General features: G+C 36.0%; 1 protein-coding gene across 1 annotated transcript in view; it reads left to right on the top strand.

Moving 5' to 3' along the window:
- LOC139129490 (uncharacterized) overlaps positions 1-19,059 on the top strand; it is a 76,745-nt gene that overhangs the window by 55,956 nt on the left and 1,730 nt on the right. Inside the window, exons 2-3 of the mRNA XM_070695124.1 lie at positions 16,844-17,219; positions 18,961-19,032. Of these exons, the coding sequence (XP_070551225.1) occupies positions 16,846-17,219; positions 18,961-18,994 (408 nt within the window). The 5' untranslated portion in view covers positions 16,844-16,845 and the 3' untranslated portion in view covers positions 18,995-19,032. The remainder of the gene's footprint in view (positions 1-16,843; positions 17,220-18,960; positions 19,033-19,059) is intronic.

Below are 19,059 nucleotides of genomic sequence, written 5' to 3'. Positions count from 1 at the left end.
AAAAGTTTTGAATTTAACAAGCAATATTTCTGCCAAACCCGAGACTGCAGCATGGGATCAAACGCCTCACCGGAAATAGCCAACATTACTTTTCATTTTACTTTTCGTAAATAACCACAACAACATTAATTTCTGGAAAAGATTCAGAGATGAGATTTTGTAATCTTTATCGGAAGACAAACCGAACTCACTAACTTCATCCAAAAAATCAACACAATGCACCCAACATTTAAGTTTTCATTCGAAAGCTCAACAAAAGAAATTACATTTATTGATGTAGTTGTTTTCAAAGGTGCAAGATTCTACAAAGAAAATATCCTCGACATCAAAACACATACTAAACCAACAGACACATTCCAATTTCTACATAGAGAATCGTGTCACCCGACAGCAACTTTTAATGGCTTTATCAAGATACGCTCGCACTTGTAACAACAATTACGACTTTACTAGAAAAGTCGCTTTCTTTACAAACAAAGTACTCGACAGAGAATACAAAAACAACGAAATCACGAAAATAACAGCAAAAATAGACCATATTATCTGAAAAACACTAACAAACCGCACAGGTACACGTAAAGAAACAACAAACAAACTCATCTTCAGCACAACATACAGCCCACACATCAAAACAATAGATCTTAGGGGAAGTCATTTGAAATATTGGGCTGAACTGGAGATGGATTCAACACTAAGGAATGTATTCCCAGAATCACCAATCATTGCTTACAAGATAAACAAAAATCTAAAAGACAAGTCAAAACAAAATTTACAGAATTAAAAAAACATAGAACAAACAAACCGGAACACCAAACGGACTCACAACAAGACCCAAACATTGATATACTTGCCTTGCTACTCGAAAAGCAAGAACACTAAAATGCATTAAAATAAATTTTAACAAACACAAACTGAGGAAAGAATCTACACTGCGACTAGACCACACTCGGGTTTCAAAACGCAATCGTCAAAGGGCCACTCTACCCACACAAACAAAACATTACCGTACACACTAATGCAAACTTCCCTACATAAGCTTATATCCGAAGCGAAACAAACATTATATTAACACAAACAATCTGATAAGAATGTAGGAACACATATCGAAAACGAATCAAACACAAACTCGACACAAAAACATTTTGGATTGTAAGGGGGGAGCCTCTTTCACATTTGTTACATTAAGATCGGATAGACAACAAAAAACACTTATAAATGCGTGAACAGAAAACTAGACTATCAATCAGACCAAACCATGCCAATGAAAAGAAGATGAAATTTATGACAAAATGAATGAAGTGAGTGTGGTTCGTGGACGCAGATTTTCAATGAAAAAATTAACATAAAATGGGGGGATTCACATCTAACATATATTTGAAGAAATGCGATTTGTTATGACATTGTAACATTATACCTTCGTATGTGGTTTGAAGTCAAGAAATTGTGATTTTAAGGTTTTCAAATGCTACATTGTTCCCCTAGCCTAACTCTCTAACCATGTAAGTACGCAACTTGATACAGGCCTCCGCATGGTTCCCCCGTCCTAACTCTGTAACTATGTAACCACCCAACTTGGTACAGGCCCCTGCATACTTCTCTCAGCCGAACTCTGCAACTATGTAACTACGGAACTTGGTACGGGCCCCCGCATAGTTCCCCCAGCCTAAGTCTGTAACTTTGTAAGTACGCAACTTGATACAGGCCCCTGCATAGTTCCCCCAGCCTAACTCTGTAACTAAGTAAGTACGCAACTTTATACAGGCTCCTGCATAGTTCCCCCAGCCTAACACTGTAACTATGTAAGTACACAACTTGGTACTGGGCCCCCGCATTCTTCCCATAGCCCAACTCTGTAAGTATGTAAGTACACAACTTGATCCAGGCCCCCGCGTAGTTCCCATAGCCTAACATTGTAACTAAGTAAGTACGCAACTTGGTACCGGCCCCGCATAGTTCCTCCAGCCTAAGTCTGTAACTATGTAAGTACGCAACTTGATGCAGGCCCCTGCATACTTCTATCAGCCTAACTCTGTAACTATGTAAGTACACAACTTGGTACAGGGCCTCCGCGTAGTTCCCATAGCCTTACTTTGTAACTAAGTAAGTACGCAACTTGATACAGGCCCCCGCGTAGTTCACCCAACCTAACTCTGTAACTAAGTAAGTACGCAACTTGATACAGGCCCCGGCATAGGTCCCCTAGCCTAACTCTGTAACTAAGTAAGTACGCAACTTGATACCAGCCCCCGCATAGTTCCGCCAGCCTAACTCTGTAACTAAGTAACTACGCAACTTGATACAGGCCCCCGCGTAGTTCCTATATCCTAACTTTGTAACTAAGTAAGTACGCAACTTGGTACAGGCCCCGGCATAGGTCCCCTAGCCTAATTATGTAACTATGTAAGTATGCAACTTGGTACAGGCCCCCGCATAGTTCCCTTAGAGTAACTCGATATGTAAGTCCCCCCATGTACACATAGGAATGTGTACGACGCTCTTAACCAGTCCCATGTAAGTTCATAACTTAGTACGCAACTTCGTACAGAGGCCGGGTTAATCAGACGTAGGTAAGGTAGTAATATAGGTGTAACAACAATCTCGCTTCTACTGTGTAATGGTGTAACTTTAGTTGATACTTGACAATTAACATATACTGGAACTCCGGCAAGGCCAACTTGCAACTCCGTACACATGCATCTAATTAGCATGTCATTATCGGCTACATGGACTGTCTGCCGGAATTTAGGGGAATTCGAAAATTTTTGGGGTAGTAGAGGGGGAACTTGAAAATTATGCTCTACCTGTAAGGGGGAGACTTGAAAATTGTTGGTTCCCTTTTGTGTTTTACATTTTCCAATTCCAAGTTTTTGGAGGTAATTCAATGAAAAATGAATACCAATTTTATGTCATCAAAATGTTGTAATGTTAGTAATATTTTAACAAAATATAGAACCATTTTGTCACATTTCATGACTTTTATCTCAAAAAAATCTAAACGTGTGATCTGTCGTAAAATAACAAACTGGAGCCTAGTAACAGGGCAGAAGCTGCAACTGTTAATGATTTATGCAATATTTCTATGCAATATAACAACTACAGTTTCTTGCTATCTCCCTACAGCATGCTCAAACACACACTGTTTAGTTTGTCGACAAAGCCTGTATGTATAAATATAAATATGTATTTTGTAATAATTTAATTGCAGTCCAGACTGACAGTCAGTTGCCAGTGATACAAATGCATGGTACACATACACAGGCTGTGATAGCAAGCTGAATACTGGACAATTCAACATGCTGTAGGGAGTAGAACAAGAACGCTGTAGTAAAACTGAACAAAAACATTGCCAAGTATCAAAATTAATACAGCTACTGCCTACGGGTAGTGTCACTGTCATTAATGCTCTGCTACTGCAGTGCCACTGTCACTGCATACCTGAACAGTGACAGAGATGGCTCTGACTCTGTTGTACATGGTAGTTAAAGAAGAGTTTGGGTCAAATGACGCTCATGACAGTGAAACATACTTGTACACAAGATCAGGCCAGAGAGCAACACATAGAAGAACACACAGAATTTTTTTTAATTCTGGCAAGTGAGAATAATCAAATATTAAAGAAAAAAGATGCTCGATTTTCTAAATTTTCACATTCTTGTTATAAAATGATACAGAAGTAAAACTTTGAACAGTAAGGACTAACTTAAAAAGCAAAAATATGTGACCAAATGGAATTATTTATTTTTGAACCAAATTTGCAATTATTACACCCAAAAGTACAGAGATTAAAGTTTTTATTTGATTGAATATTTTAACCTTCCAGTATTGTCAATTTTGAGTAGCATCTCATTCATATGTGTCTTATAGATTTGAAACAAATTTTTGGTAGGTCACTGTGCTATATAGCAATTAGCCAGAATTCACAATTTGCCTACGCTCTCATGATTGTCATTTTGTGTGCTCTTCAGCAAGAGCAGTTGACCTGGCCAGAGTTGGATTAACTCAAGTTGGCTTTTAGACCAATAAATCTAAAAAAATCACTGCTGCATTTAAAGAACTTGCCTTTGGACTATGACTATACAAAGTGCAGATAGTGTTGAACACCGGTGAGCAGAACGGCGCATTACATATTTATTTTTTCTGCGCTCACATCATTTACAAATATGCGGGCCTGTGACAGTTGGGGGGGACTTGAAAAATGTTGACCACATAGAGGGGGGCATTTGAAAATGTTTTAGAGTACTTAGGGGGATCTGAAAAAAAGATTTCAATCGAGGTTTCCTCCAGCCCCCCTCCCCCTAATCGTTATTTGTGAACGCAGCCTAGATTTTAAAAGTTTTAGGACAACTTCAAAGTATTTCGGGGCATTTAAGAAATTGAAACAACATTTATTTTTATTATTGATCTTTGGTACCCATGCTGGTATGTACCAATTCTGATCAAATGTGAGCGACACCGTATCATTGTGGTATTTTTTTACAACAAATCACACACATTTAGATCGGGATAAAAGTCATGGAATGTGACAAAATTGTTCTAGATTCTGTTAAATTATTAATAACATTACAACAATTAGATGACATAAAAATAGAGACAATGTCACTGTTTGCTCCCATATAGTAATTAAAACAAGCCAACAGATGTATGGAACATGGACATACATACAGACAGACTGACATACACAGATTGGCACAGAGTGATGACATAGTCCCTCAAGCGTGTCTTGGCCAATGGAGAGTGATAAAAATATGACAAACAGCTGAATGTAATGATAAAATTGTTAAATATAGGTCTACAGGCACTCAGGCTGGTTGTGTAACAACAATTTGATAAGTTTCTTTTCCTTTTCTACTTCTATGATAATTTTAAGACAATAATTCTACAAGGCAGTTTATGAATCAACAAATATGTTATCTTTTACAAGCACACAGCAAATTGTTCTTGATTTTTCATTTACAATATTTGACATAGACAGAAATACATAACATGCAACCAATGTTTACATTTGTTTTTGAGAAACAAATTTTTGACCAAAAATGGCAAAAATTGCCCCCAGATTTCAAAATTCCAGATTTCAACCTAATTTCAATATACCATATTAACATTCATAGCAATCAGACTGGTAAAGTTTGAGAAACAAATTTGTTGACCAGAAATAAAACAAATTGTCCACAAAATACAAAATTGCCGATTTCATCTGAATATCAAATTGAATATATTTTATTAACATAAACCCTTGGAACCTGTACACTAAATATCAAAGCGACCAGATCAGTAGTTTTTGGAGAAAAGTTTTTTGGGCAAAAAGGCAATAATTACCATAAAAATTAAAAGATTGCCGAACCTAACTTCAATACATTATATCGAAATGTCAGATGGGGTCGAAACTTGGCATGCAGGTTCCTTTAGGTATTTTAAATTTGGTGTGTACAAATTGGGATGAAATTTGAATGTTTCTTTTTTATTGCCCTAATAAGTAGGGGTAATCTTTTCAGGTTTTAGTCAAAAGATTTTTCTGAAATCACTTTTACGATTGCTTTGAAAGTTGGTGAACATGTTCCTTAGGATGACCGCAGTCAAGTTTATACAATTGAATTGAAATTTTAACATGTGTAATTTTTCCCAAATTTTTGTCATTTTTTTTATCGAAAAACAACTGATCTGATAGCGTTGATATTTGGTATACAGGTTCCTAAGGTTTATCAAAATCTGATGTATTCAAATTCAGATGAAATCTTCAATTTTGTATATTTGGGGCATTTTTAGCTATTATAGACTATAGTCTATAGTAGCTATTGGGATGGGTATTCGTCCAGCGTTCGTCATAAGTATGTATGTATGTATGTATGTATGTATGTATGTATGTATGTATGTATGTATGTATGTATGTCCGTTTTTGAGGCGTCCGTCCACTCAAATGTCTTGAGAACCGCAGTACTTACTGATTTGACATTTGTTATGTAGATAAAAAATATGATTTTTAGAAACTGTGTTTTTAGCTCCGCTGTCAGCGATGCGGAGCTTATCAAATAGGTTGATTTTCCGTCGTCGTCGTCGTCCGTCAACAATTGCCTTCTCCTCTGAAACCGCAAGTCCAATTGCTTTGAAATTTTATATGCAGCTCACTTTGGTTGTTCAAATCGTAGTGAAATTTGCATATTTGTATTTTTGGGGCATTTTTTGGTGTTTTTGGTAAAAAAATCTTCTTCTCTGAAAAAGCTTGTCTTATTGCTTTGAAATTTGATATGCAGTTTACTTAGGGTGACTTTAGACAGATTTGTTCAAATTGTGGTGAAATTTGCATATTTGTATTTTTAAGGCAATTTTTGTCATTTTTGGTTAAAAAGTCTTTAAAAATCTTCTACTTCAAAACTACCAGTCAGATAGCTTTGATATTTGGTACATATGTCCCTAGGGATGATCTATTTCAGATTTGTTCAAATTGTGCAGAAATATGCAAATTTGCATTTTTAAGGCAATTTTTGCGATTTTTGGTCAAAAAATGTATTTCTCAAAAAGTACTGGTCTGATAGCTTTGAAATTTGGCATACAGGTTTCTATACATGAACTTACTAATATATATTGAATTTCTGATGAAATCTCTAATTTTGTATTTTTGGGGCAATTTTTGCCATTTTTGGTCAAAAAATATGTATTTCCAAAAGTACTTGTCTGATAGCTTTGAAACTTGGTATACAGGTTCATAGAGATAAACAAAATGATATTTATTGAAATTATGATGAAATCTGCAATTTTGTATTTTTGGGGCAATTTTTGCCATTTTTGGTCAAAAAATGTGTGTTTCCAAAACTACTCATCTGATAGCTTTGCAATTTGGTATACAGGTTCCTACAGATCACCTTAATGATATTTATTGAAATTATGATGAAATCTGCAATTTTGTAATTTTGGGGCAATTTTTGCCATTTTGGTCAAAAAATGTGTTTCTCAAAAAGTACTGGTCTGATAGCTTTGAAATTTACTATACCGGTTTCTACAGATGAGCTAAGTAATATATATTGAATTTCTGATGAAATCTGTAATTTGTATTTTTGGGGCAATTTTTGCCAATTTTGGTCAAAAAATGTGTATTTCCAAAACTACTTATCTGATAGCTTTGAAATTTGGTATAGAGGTTTCTATAGATAAACTAAATAATATTTATTGAAATTATGATGAAATCTGCAATTTTGAATTTTTGGGTCAATTTTTTCCATTTTGGTTAAAAAATGTGTTTCTCAAAAAGTACTGTTCAACAGCTTTGAAATTTGGTATACAGGTTTCTATAGATGAACTAAATTTGATCTTTTGAAATTATGATGAAATCTGCAAATTTTATTTTTTGGGGCAATTGGTCAGAAAATTTTATTCTCCAAAAAACTAATCATCAGATAGCTTTGGTTGACATGTTCTTAGGGATGATCCAATGTGATATATTCAAAGTACAATGAAATCTTCTATTGTGTATTTGTAGTGTATTTGTAGTCACATGATTGCTAATTTGCATATTCGATGATCTTTCATAATTAGTATATTTCTAGAAAGGCTGTATTAAATTTGATGAAATGTAGTACAGAAGTTGATCTCCCAGTAGTGTTATGGCATGAAATTAACTGTTAACTGCTGATTTGCATATTTAATTAATTTTCGTAAGTCAGCTGATATAGCTCATCAAATTTCATGAAACTTGGTACAGATGTTGACCTCACATTGGTTTAATTGTGGAGAAAGACACTATGCATTGTCATGTCCGGGGGACTTATAGGTTTTGTCATGTCCGTGTGTCAGTGCGTCCATCTGTCCGTCCGTCCGTTCACGCCAATATCTCAGAGATGCCTGGAGCGATTTCATTCAAACTTGGTACAAGGATTACTTCATATGTCATACATATGCAAGGCGATTTGTTTTGTAATAAGGTGCAAGATGGCCGCCAGACGGCCATTCTATTACAAGTTTTTTTTATGTACAGAGCCATAACTCGGGCATATCTCAACTGATTTTATTCAAAGTTGGTACAAGGACATTGATCTATATCATATATATGCACGTTGATTTGTTTTAAGATACGATCCAATATGGCTGCAGTGCGGCCATTTTGTTACAATTTTTCATGTACAAAGCCATAACTCGGGCATATCTAAACCGATTTTATTCAAAGTTGGTACAAGGACATTGACCAATGTCATAGATATGCATTTCAATTTATTTTGTGATACAATCCAATATGGGTACCGTGCGGCCATTTTTTACAAATTTTTAATGTACAGAGCCATAACTCAGACATGTATCAAGCGAATTTATTCAAAGTTGGTACAAGGAGATTGACTAATGTCATACATATGCACGTCAATTTGTTATGTGATATGATCCAATATGGCTGCAGTGCGGCCATTAAACATTTTGTTATGATTTTTTCATGTTCTGAGCCATAATGCTCAGGCACATCTCAACCGATTTTATTCAAAGTTGGTACAAGGACATTAACCTATGTCATACATATGTATGTCAATTTGTTTCATAGCAGCCATTTTGTTACAATTTTTTCATGTCCTTAGCCAAAACTCGGGCACGTCTCAACCGATTTTATTCACCGATTTATTCAAACTTAGTACAAGGACATTGTCCTATGTCATACATATGCACATTGATTTTGTTTTGTGATATGATCCAATATGGCCGTCGTATGGCAATTTTTTTCCGATTTTTTCATGTCCGCAACCATAACCCAGACACGTATCAAGGGAATTTATTCAAAGTTGGTAAAAGGACATTGAGTTATGTTATACATATGTACGTCGATTGGTTTCACGATATGGTCCAATATGGCCACTAGGTGGCAATTTTGTTATGGTTGTTTCATGTCGAGAGCCATTACTCTGGCAAGTCTCAACTGATTTTATTCAAAGTTGGTACATGGACATTGACTTACTGGTATGTTATACATATACGTGTTAATTTTTAGCTCATATTTGGTTTTATATATAAATACCAAAAAGAGCTTATATGATGAGTCTGAGTGGCGTCTGTATGTCTGTATATTTGTTGGTATGTATGTGCGGATGTATGTCCGTCACACACAAAGGCTCCCATACCGCCAAAGCTACCGTCTCAGTATTTGGTGTACAGGTAGATGTAGGGGTTGAGATGTGAATTTGTTCAAATGAACACATAAGTGTCAAAAATGTGCAAATGAGGTAAGAAAAAAGGGAAATACTGCAAGTGTGCAGGAGTGGTGGCAGTGAACTGAATCAGCCCACACATCTGAATAAGAGAATTTTGACCTTTAACCTATTTGTATGCAGGGTGCCTATTATGTTTGGGAGTGGTAGCAGTAACTGAAACAGCTAATTGGTCATTTCCTGTCATTTTTTATGAACTGTGACATATTAACAGATCTGCTGAAACCATGGATGTCTATTTTTGTACATCCATGGTAGAAAGATTCTCTGCTATGCATGTTGCTAAAGTTGACCTTCAGTACCTAAAGTTTCAGACCTTATTTACTGAGCAACACCATATAATTGCGGTATTTTTTAAACAGTAAGATCAAATATCGCTGCATGGTGGCGATTTTGTTACGATTTTCTCATGTACAGAGCCAAAACTCAGACATATTTCCACCAGTATCATCCAAAGTTGGTACCAGGACATTGACCTATTTCATACATATGCTCATCAATTTGTTTCACGTCATGTAGCAGTATCATGTCAATTATTGAAGTTCCGTTATTAGGCTGATATGTCAAGAAATACTGCAGCAAATTTCATGAAATGTTGTACAGATGTTAAGCTCGCATTGCTGTAACATTGAAAAAGACATTTATCAGTGCTATTTCAATTAATTTGTAATTGCATATGTTATGAACTATCGTAATTAGAGTGATATATCCACAAATTAATACAACATCAAATTTGATGAAACGAGATACTGACGTTGATCTCATAGAGTTGTAAATACTGCATCAAACTTTATGAAATATGGTACCGGTGATAATCTGTTAGTGTTAGGATAGCATGCAAAAATGTTTTGCAACATCCTGTTGATTAATTTCTAGTTGACTTATCAGGATGGTGGCGTACAGTGGTTTTATGTTTTTATCACCATAGAACTCATTCTTGGCCATTGAGCGCCATCTGTATCAAAGTATTTTTATCACAGACCTCAGTAATGAAGAGGACTCTATCCTCTCTGAGGACTTGTAATCAAAGTACCCATTAACAAGTGGGGACTGTGTCATCAGCGATGACTTGTTTAAGTATGTAATGAACTTTTGAGTTATGTCTATAAATGCTTCATCAAATTAGATGAACTTTGTACAGATGTTATCTCACAGTGTTGTAATACAATTCATTGACACTTGTTGGTATTGTTTATAAAATGTGGTTCACGTGATAATCAGTCAGTGTTTTAATAGAATGCAAAAATATTTTGAAACATCTTCTCGATTAATTACTTTTTGACTTATTTAATGACCTTTTATAATTAGGATGGCAACCCCACATTTGTTATACGTTTTCACCACAATGGAACTCATTTTAATGACAGGCCCAATTAATAAATAAGATTCTATCTGCTAAGTACCTGTGATCAAATTACATTACCCATTAACAAGTGGGGACTGTGTCATCAACGATGACTTGTTGAGCTTGGAGCTGCAATAAAATGCCAAGCTTCCAAAACAATGAAAAAAATAAAGAGAGAATTATTTTTCTCGCAAGAAATTTATGAAACTATTGTGCACAAAATTGTTAACCTGACAGTTGTGTAGCACTAATGACGTTTCTTCAAATTCCGCACAATATTATACATATACCTTGAGCTAAATCGTAACGCACCCCTCTACTAACCACAAAATGTTTCAACCGCCAGCATTCCTCCAGGCCCAGCTCCCCAGTATTTGTGAATGTAGCTTATCTTGTCAAATTTTACAAATAGCATAAGGAGACCTATGTTGATCAGCATCCTTGGTTAGTTCATCTGTTTACTGTATGAATGTTGTCTTTGTGTCCCATAAAAATTTAGTTGGTATACATTGCAAGATCACTTAAAATTGATCCGGCAAAACCTTACCCAGATGTATTATTACCCAGGTGTATTATATGTTCAAACCAACCTATAGAACTATGAAAGATACAAAAGACATACGACAGTGTGCATGTAGTTGTTCAATTACCATTATTCATTATTTTTTTCTCTCCTCAGGTACAATACATGATGAACAATGAATATGGATGTGAGAGAGAGTAGGTTCTTACCATCAAAGATGAGCTGTGCTAATGGAGAGGGACATATATTGAGCAGAAACTATCATCGCATGTTCTTACTGAGACATCTGTCTAGCTCACTACTCTTTCAAAGAGTAATGGGCAAAGGCAAACAATACTGTAATTTTTAAAGTTCATATTTAAAGATCAGTGAATGACAGTTACGTTTTCTAATTACTGTTGGTAATAATGTCAGGTGCTTTGAAATGGCCTACTCAAAACAGCCTTCGTATCCGTTGTGAAGATATACTTGACATAATCTTATTATTATTTTTCCTTCTTTAAATAAACTCTTTGTACGTTTGTTTTTAGACAGTTTGTCAGAACGGTTTTAACATTATTACAACATTTAAAGAATACAGTTGTGCTGCATTTTCATGATGTGATATTGGTCTTGATGACCTTGTTTGTTACAGAGGTGTGAATAAGTTCAAAATATTCGGGCAATTAATATGTATTTAGGAATTCTCAGTCAGCTGTATTTAAATATGCCTTCATTTGCCACCAAAATATTCATTGCAAATCTAACAAACGAAAAAGAGATTGGATAACGCTCATTATATGTAAATGTGATAAAAATTCAATCTGTTTTCTTCGTTTCTGTCTATAGTGATCTACCATAAGAGGACACCAAAAGTAAAAGAAAACATTTTGTTTTGCACTCTGTAACGGTATTTTCTATTTTATGAGATTTACACTTTGAATTGCTTAATTTTTTGAACAGAAAAATAAAAATAACGTCTGAATCTATGTATAAATATGTGTCTGTGGATGTTTTATTAACTGCCGCACTTAATTTTGTAATGCCCTACAAATGTTTACATGCGTTAAAAAAATGTGTGATTATTTATTTGCTCTACTATCAAACATGATTGCATCAATAGGACAATATCGAATAGGCTAATGTTATGTGAACGAATGGAAAAATTATTTTTCGATATCAGAAATTTTGCATATAGTGAGAACCCTCATATTCTTAAAAGAAATGGAACCAAGAAATTAAGAGATATCAGTACAGCGAGCACTTTTGTAAGTGCCAGTAGGAAAGTTACAGCAGGGGTCAAAAGAAGAATTGCCTTCCAGCTAAAATCACTTCTATAAAATATATATTATTCACCCAAATAACTCTTTGATCAGTGCCCAGCAATATACATCTTGAGCCACCCATGACGAGAGACTGAATTGTGATGTTGTCTAACGAATTCCCGTTCTACTGGATTAAATAATGCTTCTTGTGTACATTTTATGCCATCTATGCATTTTCAGTTAGGGATATTCTGAGTAAAAATGTGATAGTCATCCCGTCAAAATTATTGGTAGAGGTCAAATTGATAATATTAATGGCAATATTTCTAGAGGTAAAACATAATGTGCATTTCCTAATGGCCATTAATATGATGTTGAGTAATGCAGTGACAGATATTCTAGCTGGGGTAAACAAAACTGGCCAGTTATGTAACCGGTGAATTGATACCGGTCAGTTTTGTAAACAGTGATTAGATAGTGGCTGTTAATGCAGCCATTGAGGCAATACTGGCCATTTATCTGGCCATAAGAGCAATTTAAAACTGAATTCATTTGAAAAGTGAAAGCATGATATAATTCTTTTTTGGATATTTTTATAGCACATGAAAGGGAGTGATACAATTCACACTCAAAGTTATCAAACCAGATATGAGTCCAAAAAAAACCGGAAATTCCAAACGGAATCTGGAAGGTGTATATATATATATATATATATATATATATATATATATATATATATATATATATATATATATATATATATATATATATATATATATAACACAAATACCTTCAAGTATAAAGTAATAATATCTGTTAAATAAGTTTCATGGATCTAGCAATCATCAGACTACTTTTACACTTACGATGTTGAACTTGTACAGGGTTGGGACGTACCATTGTTCTAGGTGTTAAATTCGATAAATAATGTTTGTTTTGGTGACGACCCTTTGAGAAAAACTCAGAGCGTTTGTTTAACAGTGTGGATTACTTAGCATTTGTAAATGTGAAAATATTTTCCTAGCTGTGAGACCTCATCAGCAGACAAGAGCTTAAAAACCCAGAATTGACAATAATTTTCATTCATTTTGACACAAAGTTGACTGTCATGTTTACAACGCTAAATTTTTTAATGTTAATGTATGTGTTCAAATTTAAATAGAAATTATTATCACAACAGATGTCATAAGATGGCTTTTTAAAAACAGACAAAACCCATGGAACACTTACGGTAATGTTCGGTAGAATTTGACATTGGAAAGCGAGGACATCTCTTCAGAATTCTACTTTTAGCATTAAAGTGAAATTTGTTTGAACACACTTTGGTATTTGATGGGGGTTGTTATGTACATAATGTGAGGGATATTACGGCATTTTTTCCCATTCGCGGTGTCTCGAAAAACAAATACGACTCTTTGGCATTTGAAGATCAGGAAATGTTATGTTTGTCAATTTGAACTTGGTGACGTACATTCACCGGTCTAGTCATTAGGCGGCGTCATCAAGGGTCTTGTAACTGTTGTAATGTCACCTGCCCTAAATTCCACCACTTGCTGGTTTTTGCAGCCGTAAGGCTGGACGGTTATTAGACTTCCATGAGAGCAACATCTGAGTGGCTTGCAGAGAGACACAGGGTCTACGTTGCTGGCCATTGTGCAGGTTACTAGAAAACGTGTTGAACAGACTGCATTGGTCGCTTCGAAGTCACACACACACACAAACGCCGCCGTTTTGTTTCATCACCAGAACGACAAATCGAGCTTCACTCCGTATGTCTGTTTGTCTACCAGTCTGTCTGCCTCTCTCTCTCTCTCTCTCTCTCTCTCTCTCTCTCTCTCTCTCTCTCTCTCTCGTCACGGCATTAGTTTGAAAGTTTGTTTGATTCGTGAATTAAAGTGATTTTTTGGAGTGGTTCACTCAGTAACCATCAAAAGTTGTTCATTCAGGGACGCTTATGAGAGCAAGACATAATTGTTTGATGCACATGTTTGGCCTGAACCAGCCCTGAGACTTTAACTTATTATTAAAAGTAAGTATGTTCAAGAAGCTAGGCAAATTCTAAAAATCGCTCTTCGCAATGCTCACGAAATTCGCCGTCTGCTGTGGCATATTCTAACACACTTAACTTTTGTCAATTAGCGCTCTTCATCTTTCATTATACAAAAAAAGCGAATGCTTTTGAAAGAACAGCATGCCTTTTAGTCATGTCACATTATTTCAGACTCTCAGTGAATATTGCTTGTGACAAGCTTTCAATATAATAGACTGGTCTGGCAATTCGATAGTGAAACAAAAAACAGCAGAAATAATTGCTCAGTCACCTCGCTGGGAAAATCGGAGGCACTCTACAAGAGACAAAAATGATAGAGGCAACGCTGAAAAAACTAATGTAGGGTCTTGAGGTTTGAACTGTAAGCTCGCGTTTGTGGCGACGAGGAAATATTCCCTTACAGCAAATTTTTTGCAGTCTTTCTCATCGCGCGCTAAGCACTGACAAACCCGCTACCACGGAATCTATGTAGTTACGACTGAAATCAATAAATATGCAAATGAGAGTGACGCGGACGCGTGGTTCGCTGCTGTATGCCACTTACAAAAACCTCCGGACTAAAATTGAATTTTATTGAAAACATGATAAAAATAATATTTGGTTTAGTTCTGGGCTCAAACAACTTGACAAATTGAAATGCAAACATAGGAGAGTGTTTGCAGAAGACAATTTTCTAAAATTTCACTGCCACAAATAGAAGAGACTCAGTCAACATTGACGTTTTACTCAAGGCTGTCTAACAGCTACATCACTTAAACATGTGCAAACGGCGGGGCTTTCAAATGTCTGTGACGTCAGGCAGTTCTGGGAAGACAGCACAGATGATGGTGGCCGTGGCATTTGGCTCTGTTTACTGGGACAACATGCCGGCGGCGACTGCACCAGCGCGGACGCTTTGTTTCCTAGCAACCACTCGCCCTGTATGTTACGGGTTTTCGCAGTGGTCTCGCCCCGTGAGGACACCAACGCGAGGCGGTGCCGCTTCAAAGAGTGAAAATCTAATTTGTACCGACCAAAGAAGTTTGACTCAGGTGCGATGCTGAAAACTGCCTTTATCGCGGTCGCCGGTTGTTTCTTTTCAAGTGCGGTGATGGAGCACCGCCCAGCAATTCTAGGAAAAAGAGAATTTTATTAATATTTGAGAATATTATACTCTAGCTTCACTGAAAATGTACAGTAGATATGTCTGTCTGTCTGTCTGTATTTAACTTCCTCTCTCTCTCTCTCTGGTATATTCACACGAAAAGATATATAATATGCAGTAAAAATATGACTTATTACTTATAAACGTCCATATGTATTTTATTGTATAATTATTTACTTTCATCAGATGACGAAAATAAAGCAAATGCAAAATTTCCAAGTTCAAAAAGTCTACAATCTGATGGGGTCACGTATACATACATAGTATATACATAATTACATACACAATATATATTATATATATATATATATATATATATATATATATATATATATATATATATATATATATATACTATTACCCTTAGTATGTATGTATGTATGTATGTATGTATGTATGTATGTATGTATGTATGTATGTATGTATGTATGTATGTATGCATGTATGCATGCATGCATGCATGCATGCATGCATGCATGCATGCATGTATGTATGTATGTATGTATGTATGTATGTATGTATGTATGTATGTATGTATGTATGTATGTATGTATGTATGCATGCATGCATGCATGCATGCATGCATGCATGCATGCATGCATGCATGCATGCATGTATGTATGTATGTATGTATGTATGTATGTATGTATGTATGTATGTATGTATGTATGTGTCTATGTATGTATGTATGTGTCTATGTATGTATGTATGTATGTATGTATGTATGTATGTATGTATGTATGTATGTATGTATGTATGTATGTATGTATGTATGTATGTATGTATGTATGTATGTATGTATGTATGTATGTATGTATGTATGTATGTATGTATGTATGTATGTATGTATGTATGCCTTTTATAGGGTTGGGACGTACTTTATTGTACGATAGTTCTAGGCGGTGTTGAAATTCGATGAATTATATTTGGTTTGATGACGACAATTTGAGACAAACTTCGATCGTTTGTTTAACAGTATAGATTTGACAGCATTGATAATGTGCAGCTTTTCTGATGTACAAAGATTACATTGCTATCACTATCAGTGATGCCGATTTCGCCCTTTTTCTTATTTACTCCGGTTTTTACTTTGGCCTTGTGAACGACACCTTAAGGTACCGTCAGTCGTATTTCTGTAAAGAGTTATGGCCTGGTTTTTCACGTTTTTATTAATTTCTCTGTGCAAAATCACGCAGTTATCAGTTTATTCTTGTTCAGTATACGTATTGAGTGTGCTCGGTCGAAAGGAGAGTTTTTTTATTTTCAGCAAATAGAACTTGTTGATGTATGAACACAAATTATCTTTGTAACTTGAGTTCAACTTACCCAACCTAATTATCTCACTCTCTTTTCCTCTCAAGACATGTCGGCAAAGGTTGTGCTCTTTCTCATGGTTGTCCTGGCGACCCTCCTCGCTTTCTGCGACGCCGCCAATTTCTGCAAAATGGGCGTGACTCGACGGTGCAAAAGTCGCTCCCAGCTGGGCAAACGCTTCGACTTGGCAGACGACAACGGCGCGGACCTGCGCAGTCTGGACACGCTGGAGAGACGCGGCAACGGCGGCGGCGGCGGGTACGACTTCTACCCGGTCCTCCTGCCGGAATACAACTGGAACAGACAGCCAACAAACAAACATTACGCCGATGTCGCCAAGAAGAGCGGCGATGATGACCTTTACCCGGCGGAGGAGACTCTGTTTGAGCTTCTGCTGAGAAAATACCTTGAAAGCCAGGAAAAGTGGGTGAATTTCGTACCTGTGGATATTCTTTGTGCATGTGGCGTAGAGAATTTTGGGTGCAGGACAACAGTAGTCTTTCCTACAATGAAATTTCTGCAAGAAACTTTCACGTCATCAATATATATATATATATATATATATATAATATATATATATATATATATATATATATATATATATATACAAAATGTATACAATGTATATATATATATACAAAATGTATACAATGTATATATATATATATATATATATATATATTATATAAAGCCTGAATATTGGCAAATGCTACAATTTGCATAGTGATCATTGTCCACATAAGAGTCACGTGACCTCTGAAAAATCTTTTTTTTCTTCCCGCTTACAAAGGGTGCAGGGGTTCCGGTCGAAATTAACAGCATCTTACATTATCTTGGAGAGATAGAGAATTCTTATCTTTCTTTTATCTGACCAAGTCTTTTTGTTATGGCCTGTCAAAGACGTTAGACCATCACGGATCGGTCACCAGCCAAAAAAAAAAAAAAAAATGTCGCGTCACAGAAAATGATCTCGATCCTAAAACACAAGACACAAAAGTAATTTGCATGACTGTTGCAACAGCTTTTAATAACGTAAATCTCAATCGGAAACATTGCAGTGCTGCTGCAGCGTTTGTTCACGTTATGAGAAAATATCGAGAGTTAATGCAAAATTGTTGTCACATGATCACAAATCACTGTGTTTGTCAATATCAAAGCTTTCATATACTTTGACGGGGTCATGTGCTCAATTTCTTGTAGAGAATTTTAAGTTGTTCGTAAGGGACAAATGCTTGTCCTGAAACCTTAAAGCTAGCGCACGTCAAACGAAACCCATTGCATTTCAGGATTGCTCAATTTCGATTATTGTTATTCATTGTTCAGATATTGGTTCGGAATATTTCTCGTACGCATATCTAATACACCCTATGTCGGCAATTTATTGTAGAGGTGAAATTCAAATCACAGTGTTTAGTCGTCGAGTTTTCGCCCTTCTAAAAGCGTTCGTCTGATTGAGGTTCTGTTGAAGCACAGTCCCGCCACAAACAGTGAGCGCAATCACAGTCATGTGTGCACTTAGTTTACAGCGCGTCGCTGACGCCTAAGAGCATAGCAACCCGACGGCGACATTGGACCACCCAGCAAAGACAGTACACAGGATGAACCATAGCCGTGATGTCACACTGCTTATCAGTGTGTCAAATTGATCTACAACTGCTAGTAAAACTACTAAAGTGGTGCGAACATTGAAACACAACAGCGCAAATCACAGAGAGATCATACGTCCCTGAGAAACCGTGCAGTAGATAAAATAACAACGCCCTCTACGATAGATATTGCCATCAATTCACAACTTCTCATTCTCCGTGGCTGTGGGACCATCCCGAAATAATAAACAACGCCCTCCACGACAAATATTGCAATCAATCCACAACTCCTCATTCTCCGTGGCTGTGGTACCATCCTAAAATATAATGTTACAAAATTGTCCCTATTGTAGCCCAGTTGTTGAACAGATTGCGGTTTATTTGGCGCCAAGCCAAGAGGTCGTTTTTCGACAAAAATACATACACACCGAAGCTCAAAGACGCACCGTGAAAGAAGTTTCAAGTTTCCGAAAAATTTGTAAAGAATAGATATATGTTATAGATATTAAGTCCCTAAAATCATGCGTACAGATGGCAACTTGATGGCAGTGAAATCTTTCTTTTTGTTTTGTTTGCAGCGACCTTTCGCAGAAACGTGACGGCATATTCTGAAAGAGGAAAGCTTAATTTAAAAAGGAAAAATAACATTGGTAAGTGATAATTAATAATTCATTTGC

Source organism: Ptychodera flava, chromosome 3 (genome assembly GCF_041260155.1).
Source record: "Ptychodera flava strain L36383 chromosome 3, AS_Pfla_20210202, whole genome shotgun sequence".
Classification (NCBI taxonomy): Eukaryota; Metazoa; Hemichordata; class Enteropneusta; family Ptychoderidae; genus Ptychodera; species Ptychodera flava.
Note: the sequence above shows the minus strand (reverse complement) of the source record. Positions and strands in the feature narration are given on the sequence as shown.